At 43.9% G+C, this 15,572-nt stretch overlaps 4 protein-coding genes across 11 annotated transcripts in view; all 4 read right to left on the bottom strand.

Moving 5' to 3' along the window:
• LOC126503455 (apolipoprotein L6-like) overlaps window positions 1-15,572 on the bottom strand; it is a 120,239-nt gene that overhangs the window by 35,803 nt on the left and 68,864 nt on the right. Inside the window, exon 4 of one of the 3 annotated variants that reach the window (XM_050145157.1) lies at window positions 3,400-4,006. The exons of 1 other annotated variant lie outside the window; for it this stretch is intronic. The gene's annotated coding sequence lies outside the window, so the exon portion shown is untranslated. Of the gene's footprint in view, window positions 1-3,399; window positions 4,007-15,572 lie in introns of those variants that run through there. One more of the 3 variants, XM_050145158.1, reaches the window with a different exon arrangement.
• Window positions 1-15,572, bottom strand: part of LOC126503452 (apolipoprotein L2-like) — a 120,239-nt gene that overhangs the window by 35,803 nt on the left and 68,864 nt on the right. The gene's annotated exons all lie outside the window — the stretch shown is intronic.
• Window positions 1-15,572, bottom strand: part of LOC126503458 (apolipoprotein L3-like) — a 96,851-nt gene that overhangs the window by 35,803 nt on the left and 45,476 nt on the right. The window contains exon 4 of one of the 2 annotated variants that reach the window (XR_007592302.1): window positions 4,194-4,230. The exons of the other annotated variant lie outside the window; for it this stretch is intronic. The gene's annotated coding sequence lies outside the window, so the exon portion shown is untranslated. The remainder of the gene's footprint in view (window positions 1-4,193; window positions 4,231-15,572) is intronic. 2 annotated transcript variants of the gene reach the window in all.
• LOC126503457 (apolipoprotein L3-like) overlaps window positions 4,204-15,572 on the bottom strand; it is a 31,150-nt gene continuing 19,781 nt past the window's right edge. For 2 of the 4 annotated variants that reach the window (XM_050145163.1, XM_050145166.1), the window contains exons 2-3: window positions 10,467-10,656; window positions 4,204-5,151 (exon numbers count right to left, since the gene is read on the bottom strand). In XM_050145163.1, coding sequence (XP_050001120.1) covers window positions 4,356-5,151; window positions 10,467-10,656 — 986 coding nt within the window. In that variant the 3' untranslated portion in view covers window positions 4,204-4,355. Of the gene's footprint in view, window positions 5,152-10,466; window positions 10,657-12,030; window positions 12,133-15,572 lie in introns of all 4 variants that reach the window. The other 2 variants (XM_050145165.1, XM_050145164.1) reach the window with 2 other exon arrangements.

Raw genomic sequence — 15,572 nt, 5'->3', positions numbered from 1 at the left:
AGAGAGAGAGAGAGAGAGAGAGAGAGAGAGAGAGAGAGAGAGAGAGAGAGAGCGAGCGAGCGCGGGGGAGAGGAGAGGAGACAGGAGAGAGCGAGAGACAGACAGACAGACAGACAGAGACAGAGAGACACACACAGAGACGGTAGGTGGGCAAGGCCCACCGTTTAAAGGGAATGTAGCAAACGTGCACAGGAGGTGCTGTTAGTGGCTGCAGCTGAGGACGGATCCTGTCAGGACCCCAAGGGCAGGCCAGTACAGATGCCTGAATACTAACGACAGGAGCAGCCACTTTCTGGCTCTGGGCAATGTCACCATTATCCTGCTCAGGACACAAACTCTCCCTCTAATCCCTGGAGGTCACCAGGTTTCCTGCTTCCCTTGACCTCACATCATCCATAGCTCTGCATTAAAGACTATGGCAGGTGGGATTCCAACACTTCCTGTCCATTTCCTCTGTCCCACGCTGCCTCCTGTTACATGGTTGACTGTTTCATCCATTTTTCCTGAGCAGTAACTGATGTTTATCCATCCCAAGTCTATAGAGCATAAGGCAGACAGACTCAGGTGACCTGAGACATTGTCTTGGCCAGCACCCCATTCCCAGCTCTGGAAAAAGCTGAGGCTCATGGACTGAGCCTCCTCCTTTCTTCCAATTTCAGATAACCTCAATATCTTTTATAAATGACATTTAATTTCATTTATTAACTCAGTGTGTTCATGTGTTTTGGAGGGAATGAGTGGGTGCCATGGCAGGCTTAGGGGTGTCAGAAAACATCTTGAGGTGTCGGTGCTTACGTTCCACAACAGGGTCAGGTTCACATCTCCATGTTTGGAGGAAAGTAACTTCATCCTTTGAGCCATCCTACCAGGCCAAAACCATGTCTTCCGACCCCAAGGGGTTGCACACTACACACCACAAACTGTTTGGCTTCTGATAAAATCTGTCTGCACTCACCGGGCCCTGAATGCGCTGCTGTGGAAACGCTGAGCAGTAAAGAATCAAGCCGCACAGAGGGCTGAGGCGCTCAGGGCCAGAGCTCTGCAAAGTCCAGCCCAGACCGGGGTTTTCTCACTGTGTTTATGGGCTGAACAACAGTGTTGAATTCATACCCTGCACAGCCACCCGCAGAGGGCGCTTGGAGAGGAGATCTAGTGCAGTCAGGCATGCCTTCAGAAGCCGGGCTGACAAGGTTCCAGAAGTTTCTGCCATGTCTGTTTGAAGAGATAGCTTTCCTAGTGTTAGCTGTTTCAAAGTCAGAGGGAGTGAAGGTACAGTTGGGTTTCAGGTGAAGCAACAAGAACACAGGTCTGAGGTGAGCACTTTATCCTAAGTACGTTAGAAGTGAAGTTTTAATTCTTCATAATCCCAGAGCCCTTGAGGAGGAATTGTTACTTAAGCTTCCGCGTGTGCACAGTAGGTTGACTGCACCAGGTGCCCATTAAAGGTGATAAGTGTGTAACACGTGTTTCTTTCTCACCTTCACCACCACGGTCCCAGCCCTACACATGCGGATCCATTTTAATTTCATTGGTCCCTTAGGTGCCCTGACCCCTGCCAAGGGCTCCACCCTCTCTGCTGTCACCACCACTACCACCCTCAACACTAATACCACCACTGTCACCATCCAGAGGTCACTTTCTGATGGGCAAAGCATGGGTTGGTGACATACAGGACACACTCAGATGCCTGAACTGAACACAGACCCCAGGGGCAGCAGCTGCAGGCATAGTCCTGTTGCCTGTCACTGGTGTTCAGCAGGGACAGACCTGGTCACAGCTCCTCCTCTGCGCTGTCCTTCCTTCACCGTGTCCATCTCTCCTGTCCCTTTCTGGGGCCTCTACTCATCTCTGAGCCTTACTGGTGTCTTTCCATAGCTTTCTCTTTTGTTAACAGCACTTCTTTTTTTTTTTTTTTCAAGTTGGTGAAGCAATGAATTTTATTGGGGTTATTTACAAGAGTGTATATTGACATGATGATTACTTCTTCTTAACAATAACATTCTATCTACCTTTATTTATTTTATATCCTACCTGAAGGGTCTAGTACTTTAGTTATTCAATTTTTTTAAACTGTATAAGAGACGAATCTATATTCAATTTTAAAAAGTACACTTACACTTTATATTTTTACAAAATGCTCTTTCAGACTGTGGGTTACTTGTTGAAAGATTTCTTGAAATTTCTGTCCCTTTCTTTTTCTCCTTTTGATTTAATTTTCTTTTTTTTAATTTCTTTTTTTAATATAATTTTTTTATTGAGAATAGGAAAAAAAGTTTCCGCCTCCTCCCAGCCTCCCATTTCCTTCTCCCTCACCCCACTCTTCTCCCCTTCCTCCACTCTTCTCCCCCTCCCCCCACTCCTCTCCCACTCCCTCTCCAATCCAAAGAGTAGTCATGGTTCCCTGCCCTGTGGAAAGTCCAAGGACCTCCCCCCTCCGTCCATGTCTAGGAAGGTGAACATCCAAACAGCACTTCTAACACCTGAGATACATTGTTACATCATAGAAATTCATTTTAATTTCTTTTTAAATGTATCTCTATTTTGAACATATGCTGCTACCTACTAGAATACTTTCACCACCCATGAGGTAATGCTGTATCTATGAGAAGTGACCATGGGCTGTGTCAATTCTCACCGACACCCACCATGCTTGTTTGTCTCTGTCATAAAGGAAGGTGTGTTCCTGGTGGGCAGAACCATGGAGGTGAGGTGGCCCTGGACTGGAAGCTGCAGGGAGCTCTCTGGGCACTGGACACCTAAGTGATCATTCATTGAAAGGGCTATGGTGCAGTTGTTTTGAGAGGCCTGTGAGCCTGGAAGAGTGCAGTGACAAAGGCACAGGCTCTTCAAGTAATGTGTGTCCTAAGGGCCACACTGACGGAGTCAGGAAAGAGTGTAGGGTTCAAGGTCAAGGATGTGGTGAGCTATGGTGATGGCTCCTGAGTTTGTTCAGGGACAGAATCTGAGCCTTGGCACAGTGTTCACTATAACACGGACACATGGGCTCAACAGTAGAGAGGACTCCATGAACTTGGACACTAAGGAGCAAGTTGCTAGGCGGCTCATGATGCAGATAGATTTCTTTCCCATGTTTGTCCACTACTCAGTTCTCTTACCATTCTGAGCCCCCAGGGCAATGGTTTTGTCCACATCCAGCTGTCCCTTAGCCAGACATCCTTCCAAGCAATGATAGAAGGGGCTGTGTGACCCAAGAATGATCCTCTAACAGACAAAACCCAGGAAGTACATATGTCATCTTTCTGTCTCAGGTGTTCAGAACTTAGGAAGAAGGCCACTTGAGTGGTAAGGAAGGAGGGGACACCGCTCACTGCTGCAGCCTCAGGATGCTCCTGTGGCCAGAAGGGGAAGGTGAGATCAAGAAGGAAAATGGTTCTTGTATAAATTTCAAATATTCTTGTTAATCCACAATAAAGAAAACAGTTTTAAAAAGAGGAGATGATAGAAATCTGGAGACAATTATCAACTTTCTGTAGTCTACAACCTAGAAAACACGTGATATCATTTTCATAAAACACAAAGCATGACCAGGCCGGTGTTTACAAACTAATTCTTCACATATAATGGAGCAAGTGTAGCTTTCATGTGCATCTCAGCAGATCTCATCCAAATAGAGCAGGTGTTAAACTTCGGTAGGAATTAAGTCTTGAGATTTCCCCAAGAGTCTGCTTACAGAGAGCAGAACTCACCACCACATCCTGTCACCCCTCCTTCCTGTAGAGCCCACTGCTGGCACATAGGACCAAGAACCTGATGACCCTGCAGATGGTGTCCCCAGCGTCCCTTCCTTTCCACCCTCTGATCATTCCACCAAAATCCATCACTCCATGTGACCAAACCATGAAGAAAGAAATGGGGTTCACACCCAGAATCTGATTGTAAGATTGGGAAATAATTGGAAAAACACAGAATGAGGCAGAACTAGGAAGGAGGAGAAGTCTCTATGCAAGCAATCAGAAAGCAGTGGGAGAGCTGGCAGCTCAGGGACCTGTGAGGATGGTGAGCCTCTGTTAGGAGCAGTGTGGTGAGTGCGACTGGGGAGCAGCCATGCTGTGGCTTAGTCAGGCCTTGGATGTTCTTCCCAGCTTGGGAGCGTGGTCCTTATGTGGGATGTTAGAGGTTGTTGGATCTAAAAGGGCGGTGAAGTGTAGTGGGAGGTAACAAGCCTGTCCCACCTCTGTTCTGGCTTCCTTTCTCTTAATGTGGCCTCTCCTCTAGCAGGCACTACCACTGTTATGGCATTGGTATAAGGAGGATACATTCAGAAGCCATCAAGTGTCCATGGTTCTGTCCAGCACACCCCACCCCCAGTCCTCTGAGCTGCACTGAAGAAGAGGTCATTGAGTCAGGATGTCATGCACCTGGATGAGCTCCTGCAACTTCTGCTCCAGTTCCTGAGCCTTCTGCCGCAGCTTTGCAGCAGACTCTGCCTTTGCACCCTCCTGCAAATGCTTTGAGTCTTCTATGAGGCTGACCACATCTAGCACAAGGGTGAGACCTGCAGTGGCTGCACCCATGATCCGGGCTCTTTTGGTCATTGCCAGAGCAGTGCCTCCAAAGGCTTTCTCCACCTGTCTAGTGCTTTGGGCTGACACCTTCCCCGTTGTCATTAGACGCTTGGCATTATTTGTCAGGCGAGGGCTGGCTTTGGTCAGCTTGATGGCATCAATGTTCTTCCTCATGCCTTCCAGGTTCCGGGAGGATTTCATAAATACAGAAAACAGCCTGGAGGCGTTCTTCTTAAAAACTTCTTTAATGTCGTTCTCAGTGTCGTTGCTCCTTGGCAGAAGCTGGCTGGCTTCAGCTTCCGCCGAAGCCGTGCTTACCTTTTCCACAATGGTTGTGGAAACACTCGTCATAGCTGCTGCTGCTCCAAGCCCCAAGCCTGTGGCTGAAAGTCCCAGACTGACCCCTGCTGTCACAGGTGCCAGAGCGAGACCAAGAATTGTCATGACTCCAGACGCAGCACCGGTGGAGCTGGCCACCACTTGTGTGATGGTGCAGTCCCTGTGCACCTTGTCAATCTTGTCTGCAAGGGCGTGGAGCTTCCTGATGCTCTCCTCAAGCTCCCGTTTCATCTGAGGATAAACTTCCAGAAACCTTTTCTTCTCAGGTGAGGCATCTTTCAGTTTCCTGTAAAGGGAGAGACCAACTAACTGAGTGAGGAAGAGAGTTTGGAAAGATCTGTCCTGTGGCAATCAGAGCATCTGCTGGGAATGAAACGGAGGAGAGTCTTACAGCTGTACGGTGTCGTTCTTGCATTGATGGGCAGGTTGGATCCACCACACAATATTCAATTGTTAAGGACACAATGAGTTAAAAACCATATTAATGTGTCCTTTAAAATTTTTTATTTTATTTGTTTAAGGGTTTTGCCTGCAGATGTGTGTGTAACATGTGCAGGCCTGGTTTCATGGAGGGCAGAAGAAAGAATTAGATCTCTAGACCCAGAGTTACAGGCAGTTGTGAGCCATCATGAGGATGCTGGGAACTGGACTTCAGCCACCTGGCAGAGAATAAAGTGTTAACTCCTGAGTCATCTGTAGTCATTTATCACACCTTTTTATTGCTAGACATTTAATAAAGATGGCCTCCCCTCAAGGCCAATGTCACCACTACCAACGTACTTCTCTGTAGGAACTCTAAAACACAGAGAAATGTGGTTTGGGGTGGGGGGAATTCTTTATTTTAGGAAAGTTAGTGTTTTCCAAAGATTACACTTTTCCCAATTAAAAAAAAAAACTCCCTGGTGTCAGGTACTGGGCACTGACCTGTCTACCCTACAGTGACCTGCTGGAGAGGAATGTCCACATTTGCTTGGGGACTTGTGATTCGAGAGTCTGCAAATTGCACACCCCTGAGAGAGAAACCCTGCACAGTATTCTTTGAAGCTGATGTCTCTTTTCCCTGCAGCTGTGTGTACACCTGAGCTGGTGGGGCCGCTCACAGCTAAGACCCTTCCCCTCAAAACCCAGCATACAAAGTTCCCTTCCAGCTGTGAGCAGAAGTTAAAGAACCATGAGTGGATCCCCATTTCTATGTGGGTCCCATCCCCAAAGCACCTCACTGTGCCTCTGCATGTGTTTCCATAGCAGGCAAAACTGAGAATTCAAATTAGGTAGGTTCAGCCACCAAGACCACCTTTTCATTTGGGAGGTCCTTGGAACCCTGCTCCCATGCTGAGGGGACCAGAGAGGTGAGTCAGTTGCCACATGGCCAGACAGCTGGAAGTGCGACTGTGACCTTCCCAAGGGGACAGAATCCAGGTCCCAATTCCCTAAGATTTTCTGGCCATCCAATGGCGTTTGTTCCTGCTGCTGGCTTTCTTTACCCCATCCCACTTTGCCCTCAAGCCTGACTTTTCTTCCGTGAGATCACTGGAACCCCCCAAACAGCCTGTTTCAGGGCTGAGGGGACCAGAGAGCCAGTAGGGAGTGTTCCTACTGCTAACATCAAATTAAATGGAGAAAAACTCAAAGCGATTCCACTAAAATCAGGAAAAAGACAAGGCTGTCCTCTCTCTCCATATCTCTTCAACATAGTGCTTGAAGTTCTAGCAATAGCAATAAGACAACATAAGGAGTTCAAATGGGCTCGAATTAGAAAGGAAGAAGTCAAATTTTTGTTATTTGCAGATGATATGATAGTGTACATAAGTGACCCCAAAAACTATACCAGAGAACTCCTACAGCTGATAAATATCTCCAGTGATGTGGCAGGATACAAGATCAATGCAAAAAAAATCAGTAGCCCTCCAATACACAAAGGATAAAGAAGCTGAGGGGAAAATCAGAGAAACATCACTTTTCACAATAGCCACTAATAGCATAAAGTATCTCGGGGTAACAGTAACCAAGGAAGTGAAAGACCTATTTGACAAGAACTTGAAGTCTTTGAAGAAAGAAATTGAAAAGGACATCAGAAAATGGAAGAATCTCCCATGCTCTTATATTGGTAGGATCAACAGTAAAAATGGCAATCCTACCAAAGGCAATCTATAGATTCAATGCAATCCCCATCAAAATCCCAACAAAATTCTTTACAGACCTTGAAAGAACAATAACCAACTTTATATAGAAAAACAAAAAACCCAGGATAGCCAAAACAATCCTATACAATAAAGGAACTCCTGGGGAGGCATTACTATTTCTGACATCAAATTCTATTACAGAGCTACAGTAATGAAAACAGCTTGGAATTGGCATAAAAACAGAGATGTTAACCAATGGAATTGAATTGAAGAACCGGATATTAATCCACACACCTATGAACACCTGATTTTTGACAAAGAAGCTAAAATTATACAATGGAAGAAACATTTTAACAAATGGTGCTGGCATAACTGGATGTCAACCTGTTAAAGAATGAAAATAGATTCATATCTATCACCATGCACAAAACTCAAGTCCAAATGAATTAAAGACCTCAATATAAATCTGACCACACTGAACCTGATAAAAGAGAAAGTGGAAAGTAGCCTGCAATGCATGGGCTCAGGAGACCACTTCCTATGTATAACCCTAATAGCACAGACAATAAGAACAACAATGAATAAATGGGACCTCTTGAAACTGAGAAGCTTCTCTAAAGCAAAGGACACAGTTATTAAGACAAAAAGGCAACCCACTGAATGGGAGAAGATCTTCACCAACCCAGCATCAGACAAAGGTCTGATCTCCAAAATATATAAAGAACTCAAGAAATTAGACATTAAAATTCTAAATAACCCAATTAAAAAATGAGGTACTGAACTAAACAGAGAATTCTCAACAGAAGAATTTCAAATGGCAAATGATACTTAAGGTCATGTTCAACTTTCTTAGCTGTCAGGGAAATGTAAATTAAAACAACTTTAAGATACCATCTTACACCTGTCAGATGGCTAAAATCAAAAACACCAATGATAGCTTATGCTGGAGAGGATGTGGAGTAAGGGGAACACTCATCCATTGTTGGTGGGAATGCAAACTTGTGCAACCACTTTGGAAATCAGTATGGCGGTTTCTTAGAAAATTGGGAGTCAACCTACCTCAGGATCCTGCAATACCACTCTTAAGAATATACCAAAAGATGCCCAATCATACTACAAAAGCATTTGTTCTACTATGTTCATAGCAGCATTATTTGTAATACAGAACCTGGAAACAACCTAGATCCCCCTCAATGGAAGAATGGATAAAGAAAGTGTGGCACATTTACACATTAGCGTACTACTCAGTGGTTAAAAACAATGACATCTTAAATTTTACATACAAATGGACAGAAGTAAAAAACACTACACCGAGTGAGATAATCCAGACCCAAAAATATGAATATCGTATGTACTCACTCATTAGTGGATTCTAGCCATAAACAAAGGACATTGAGCCTATAGTTCATGATCCCAGAGAACTAAGTAATAAGGTGAACCCAAAAAAATACATATATAGATCCTCCTGGAAATTGGAAGCAGACAAGATTGCAAGACAAAAATTGGGAGCATGGGGGTGGGGGGTTGGAGTGAATGGGAGTGGGGGAGAGAGAAGGGAGAAGGGGAGGTTTAGGGAGAGCTGGGGGAGTGGGATGGTTGAGATGGAGGAAGGATGGATATAGGAACAGGGAAGGGGATATCTTAATTGAGGGAGCCATTTGGGGGTTAGCAAGAGGCTTGGCTCTGAAAGGGTTCCCAGGAGTCCATGGGGATGACCCCAGAGAGGGCCCTGGGCAGTGGAAGAGAGGGTGCCTGAATTGGCCTTGTCCCATAGCCAGACTGATGACTATCTTCCATATCACCATAGAACCTTCATTCAGCGACAGATGGAGACAGAGACAGAGACCCACATTGGAGCACTGGACTCAGCTCCCAAGGTCCAGTTGAAGAGCAGAAGGAGGGAGAATATGAGAAAGGAAGTCAGGACCACGAGGGGTTGGTTCACCCACTGAGACAGTGTGCCTAAGCTAATGGGAGCTCACCAACTCCAGCTGGACTGGGAATGAACGAGCATGGGATCAAAATGGACCCTCTGAATGTGGTTGACATTGGGGTAGACTGAGGGGCTAATGACAATGGCACTGGGATTTGTCTCTACTGCATGTACTTGCTTTTTGAGATCCTATTCTCTTTGGATGCACACCTTCCTAAGCCTGGGTGGAGGGGGGAGGGCCTTGTACTTCCCACAGGGCAGGGTGCCTTGCCCTCTCTTAGGTTGGAGGGGGGTGGGGAAGGGTGTGTGGGGGAGCAGGAGGAAAGTGGGAGGGAGGGGAGAAAGTGGGAATTTTGATTGGTATTATTTATAAAGAAAGAATTAAAAAAAAACTCAAATAGGTAGGTTCCCTAGCTCTCCAAAGGATGAATTCCCAGACTGAGAAGGGTGATGTGTGGTGGGATTTTGCTGTCATTTCTGACCTCCAGAGGATCTAGACACTAGAGGCATGGACTCCAGGAGAAATGCAGACCCCAGGTCTCTCACTGGGACTGTGTATGTGATCAAGGCCCAACAAACTTCTGGACACTGAGGCTTATGTAGATAAATATTTTTTCTTGAGTCAACTTTATTAAACTTTTCTAAGCTACTTTCATAGTGTGGCTCAGTCTTGACTTTCCATGCCTTTCCTGTGTACGTTGGTATTCCCTGCCCAGACTTGCCAAGAATGTTAAGTCAGGTTGTAAGACTGCCCTACTTTTGATACTCAATACTCAATCAAGTTCCTGTGTTTAACTTCTGGTGTCTTAGTCTTGACCTCTCTCAGGAGGAATCCCATGAGGTCAGCTTCACAGTGCCCCTGCTCCCTGCTCACTACTGCCCCTCATTCAGCTTGTCTGCCAGAGTCCCCAGCTGAATGCCTATCCAGAAGTGTTCTGTTTCTTCCCCTTAGGGCAGCAGCCCAGACCAGCACCTTCCTGACTGCTAACTCATGTCAGAACACGGTTTCTCTGCCAAGGCATCTTTCTTGGTGTGTGTCACCTTGTGTGAGCTCTCATGTGACTGTGCTGTGTCTTGAGGACAGCAGACAATTCTCCCTTAATATCTAGATGCACCGTTAGGATGGGGCTAATTTGGTAAAGTGTTTGCCATACAAACACGTGGACCTGAGTTCTGTGTTTCAGAGTCCACATAGAAAAGCTAGGTGAAATTCTTTCTATCAGGCTACTGTTACCTTAATACCCAAACCACACAACGATGCAACAATGAAAGGATCTCCATGTAGAACACTGATGCAAAAACTAGATAAAATATTGGCAAACTCAATCCTAGAATACTTAAAAACATTTACCATGAACAAGTAGGGTTCATCCCTTACATGCAGGAATGATTCAATATAAGAAAATCTGTCAATGTAATCCACAATAAACAGACAGAAAGACTAAAACACACGATCATTTTCTTAGATGGTGAAAAAGTCCTTGGCAAAATTCACTGCCCCTAAATCATAAAAGTTTTACAGAGATAGGGATCTAAGGAACTTACCTATATATAATATAAACAATAAACAACAAGCCAACAGCCAACATCAAATTAAATGGAGAGAAACTGGACAAACCAGCTCTTTCCACAAGTTGTATTCCAGATTCCTCTTTGGTTGGCAGGACTTGCAGGGCCTCTGTGTTCCTTGTGTCCCAGAGATACTCAACCACAGACATGATGAAGCCTTTCCTCTCTGGATGGGAAGGAAAGGGATTATGATTAGAGGAGCATGCTTGAGACCTTGAACGGCTTCAGGAACTAGGTTTTAAAATGTGTGTCTGAGCATCTGTCCCTTCAGGTATAATCTGGTGTCACTTTTGATAGGGACTGAGTTGTGTCCTTTAACTCATTTGTTAAAGCTCTATTCCCAGGTGACTGTATTTGGAGATAGATAAGGAAGCAAGTGAGGTCCCTGACCCAGAGGGTTAGTGTCCTCACAGCAGCCAGAAGATGCTCCCTCCCTCCATTCCACCCTCCTCTTTCTCTCTTTCCTATTCTTTTCTTTCCAGACACATAAGGGCTAGACCCTGGACTAGAACAGGGTACAGGCTCCTTCTGCACTTGGAAGAGAGTGTCCCCCAGGGCCAATCTGCCACGCTTTGATTGTGGATGTTGAGTTCAAGAACAGTGAGAGAACAGGTCTTTTCTCTTTAAGTCACCTACCCAGTGTCACTTTGTGATGGCATCCTGAGAGGACAGATATACCAGGGAGATGTCATGGTGTTTTGTAGAGACCTATATGGTTTCTAACTCAGAACAGTTAGAAAGTGAGTTTCTCATCCCCAGGAAGAGGGAGAGTCCAGTGATGGCATCCATCTACTCTGTGCCTGTGGCACAGTCCTTGAATGTGACCTTTTTCCTTGATTTTCATTTCATGTATAGGAATTTTTGCCTGCTTGTATTTATGTATTTGCACCATGTGAATGTCTGGTGACCAAAGAGGGCCTCGGGTCCCCTGTAGCGGCAGTTACAGCCTGCTGTGAACTTGATGTAGGCGTTGGGATCTGAACACATGTCCTCTGCAAGAGCAGCAAGTGCTCTTAAACACTGAGCCACTCTCTAGTCCCAAACTTGACTTTCGTCACTGGGATGATTAGTTATAAATTCTGAGTTCTAATTCATTAGTTTTAATTCTGGATTAATAAATATCTGGGAGATCAATAGCCCTTCTTTCAGTGAGTTGTGAGGGAGTTCCTAGATATAATAGATGCTAAGTTCTCTGAGTACATGAGGGGATCAAAGATTGAGCTGAGGCACCTTGGGAAGTAGGACAACTGGGATGTATGTGTCTTTGGGACTAATTGCCATCTTGTCTTGGCCCTTTCATATTATTGCTTTTGTGCGCCATGATGTGGGCTGCCCACCCTGCCTCCCTTCCAGGATGGACCAAAATATGCAATATTGTCAGTGAGATAATCTGTTTTCATTATTTACAACAATGACAAAAGTGAGTGACGTCAGCTTTAACAACTAACTTATGTTAGTCATCTTCGACTCCTCAGCAGGCCTCAGCATAGAGGCCCTGGAGTCCTAGGCCATGAGCAGTAGCAGAGAACAGACTGATTACCCATGCTAGCTGCTGGGTCTTGGTGTCACTCAGAGGATCCTGAGAGGTTTCCTTACAGCTCACCGGGTGTCCAGGCTGTAGCCTGTAGGAGTAAATAACAACCTGTGGGAAAGAATGGGGACAGCTCTGTGACCAGGGATCTGGTGACCCACAGGTCTCTCCATGGTGACTGCCAAGGGCAGAAAGAACTGAACCCAAAGCTTGTCTGCTCCTCTGGACTCTGTGACTGCTATTTAAGGAAGCCTGTCCTGTGGTCCAGCCCTGCTGCCCTCTGTCCTGGCAAGGAGGAGGACTAATGGCATGCTGGGGACAGTGGAGAAGGTGGCAGCTGAGGACACAGCTGTGGAGAAACAAAGACCCTGCACACAGAATGAGAGATGGAGAGGAATGTTCTGGAAGCCACATGTGGGTTGTTCCCAGTACCCTGTTTATATTCATTATACGCTCTTTTCTTTCTTTCTTTTTTCTTTTTTTTTGGGGGGTGGGTGGGTGGGTTTGGTACAGGGATTCTCCATGTAGCCCTGGCTGCTCTGGAACCCACTTGTAGACCAGGCTGACTTCTAACTCACTGAGTTCCACATACCTGTGTGTTGTTGGTTTTCTTACTGTTTTGATTGCCTGCCATCCAGCTCCCTAATAAATCGCACATGGAGGCTTATTCTTACATAAACCTTAGCTTGTCTTGTTTCTTGTCAGCTCCTCTTAAATTAACCTGTCTCTCTTTTGCCTCTTGGCTTTTTCCATTCTCTTACTTGGGTTAATCTTAATCTTACTTCATGGTTTGCTTTGTAGCTCGATGTCTGGCCCCCAAAAGAGTAATAAAAAAATCCACAACATTTTAGTGAACTAATGTGGCCTGTATTTCCATATGGCCTGAGAAAGATGGAAAAAAAAAAAAAAGGACGATACGGCTCCTTTAAGAGTTTCTATGGTGGCCAGATGGTGGTGGCACACATATCAAGTCAAAGCACTTGGGAGGCAGAGACAGTGCAATCTCTGTGCCTTTGAAGCCAGCCTGGTCTACAGAGGTATTTCTGGGACAGGCTCCTAAACTACAGAGAAACCCTATCTTGAAAAATAACAACAACAAAGAAAGAATATACCTTATTCTTAGCACCTCATGGAACCGTCTCAAAAACTGACCTCATACTTGGTAACAAAAACCTCAACAAATACAAAAAATTGGAACAACCCCGTGTATCTTTTCAGATTACCATGGCTTAAAATTAGAATTCAATAGTATTACTAATTCCAGAAAGCCCATAAGTACACATGGAAATTAAACAATGCTCACCTGAATCATCAATGGGTCAAGGAAGAAATAAAGGGAAAAATTAAAGACTTCCTATAATTTAATTAAAATGACCACAAAACATACCCAAATTTATGGTACTCAATGAAAGCAGTGTTAAGAGGAAAATTGTTAGCACTAAATGCCTACATAAAGAAGTTGGAAACCACACTAGTGAATTAACAGAACATGTGAAAACTTTAGAACAAAGAGAAGCAAACTCATCCAAGAGAACTAGACAGCAGGAAATAATCAAATTGAGAGCTGAAATCAATAAAATAGAAACAAAGAAAACAATACACAGAATCAATGAGACAAAGAGCTGGTTCTTTGAGAAAATCAACAAAATAGACAAACCTTTATCTAAACTAACCACAAGGCAGAGAGAGAATATCCACATTAACAAAATAAGAAATGTAAAAGAAGACATAACAACAGACCTGGAGGAAATACAGAGAATCATCAGGTCATATTTCAAAAACCTGTGCTCTACAAAATTGCAACACTTAAAGGGCATATACAACTTTCTGGTAAATATCACTTACCAAAATTAAATCAAGACCAGATAAGCAAATTAAACAGATCTATAACTGCTGAAGAAATAGAAACAGTCGGGCTGGAGAGATGGCTCAGTGGTTAAGAGAACTGACTGCTCTTCCAGAGGTCCTGAGTTCAATTCCCAACAACCACATGGTGGCTCACAACCATCTGTAATGAGGTCTGGTGCCCTCTTCTGTCATGCAAGCATACATGGAAGGATTGTTGTATACATAATAAATAAATAAATCTTTAAAAAATAAAAAAGAGAAATAGAAACAGTCATCAAAATCTCCCAACCAGAAAGAGCCCAGGACCAGATGGTTTCAGCACAGAATCTTAAAAGACTTTCAAAGAAGAACTAATACCAATACTCTTTAAATTATTCCACACACTAGAAAGAGAAGGAATATTGCCAAACTCTTTTAATGAGGCTACAATTAATTACCCTGATACCCAAGCCACATAGTAATAAAAACATTACTAAGAAATAGAATTATAGACCATCTCAGTCATGGACATTGATGCAAAAATACTAAATAAAATTCTGGCAAATCAAATCCAAGAACACATCAGAATCATCATCCACCATGATAAAGTTGGCTTCATTCCAGAGATGGAGGGATGGTTTAACATATGAAAATCTATCAATGTAATCCACCATATAAACAAACAGAGAAATAAACCACATGATCATCTCATTAGATGCCAAAAAGGCTTTCGAAAAAAAATACAACATCCCTTCATGATAAAAGTCTTGGAGAAGCCGGGCGGTGGTGGCACATGCCTTTAATCCCAGCACTCGGGAGGCAGAGGCAGGCGGATCTCTGTGAGTTCGAGACCAGCCTGGTCTACAAGAGCGAGTTCCAGGACAGGCTCCAAAACCACAGAGAAACCCTGTCTCGAAAAAACAAAACAAAACAAAACAAAACAAAAAACAAAACAAAACAAAACAAAAAAAAAATACCAAAAAAAAAAAGTCTTGGAGAGAGCAGGGATACAAGGAACATACCTAAACATAATAAAGGCAATATACAGCAAGCTAACAGCCAACATCAAACTAAATGGAGAGAAACTCCCAACGATTCCACCAAAATCAGAAACAAGACAAGGTTGTTCCCTCTCCATATCTATTCAGTATGGTTCTTGAGGTCCTAGCTAGAGCAAAAAGACAACAAAAGGAGATCAAGGGATACAAATTGAAAAAGAAGAAGTCAAACTCTCACTATTTGCTGATGATATGATAGCCTTCATAAGCAACCCCCAAAATTCTACCAAGGAACTTCTACAACTCATAAACACTTTCAGTAACGTAACAGGATACAAGATCAACTCAAAAATATCAGTAGCTATCTTGTACATAGATGATAAATGGGCAGAGAAAGAAATCAGAGAAACATCACCATTCACAATAGCCACAAATAGCATAAAATATCTCAGAGTAACTCTAACCAAACAAGTGGAAGACTTGTATGACAAGAACTTTAAACCTTTGAAGAAAGAAATTGAAGAAGACACCAGAAAGTGGAAAGATCTCCCATGCTCTTGTGTAGGCAGAATTAACATAGTAAAAGTGGCAATCTTACCAAAAGCAACCTACAGATTCAATGCAATGCCTATCAAAATCCCAGCAAAATTCTTCACAGAACTTGAAAGAACAGTACTCAACTTCATATGGAAAAGCAAAAAAAAAAAAAAAAAAAAAACCCAAGAC

Source organism: Alexandromys fortis, unplaced genomic scaffold, assembly GCF_014885135.2.
Source record: "Alexandromys fortis isolate MF-2015 unplaced genomic scaffold, M_Fortis_MF-2015_v1.1 scaffold_2_1_26212458, whole genome shotgun sequence".
NCBI classification, from domain to species: Eukaryota; Metazoa; Chordata; class Mammalia; order Rodentia; family Cricetidae; genus Alexandromys; species Alexandromys fortis.
Note: the sequence above shows the minus strand (reverse complement) of the source record. Positions and strands in the feature narration are given on the sequence as shown.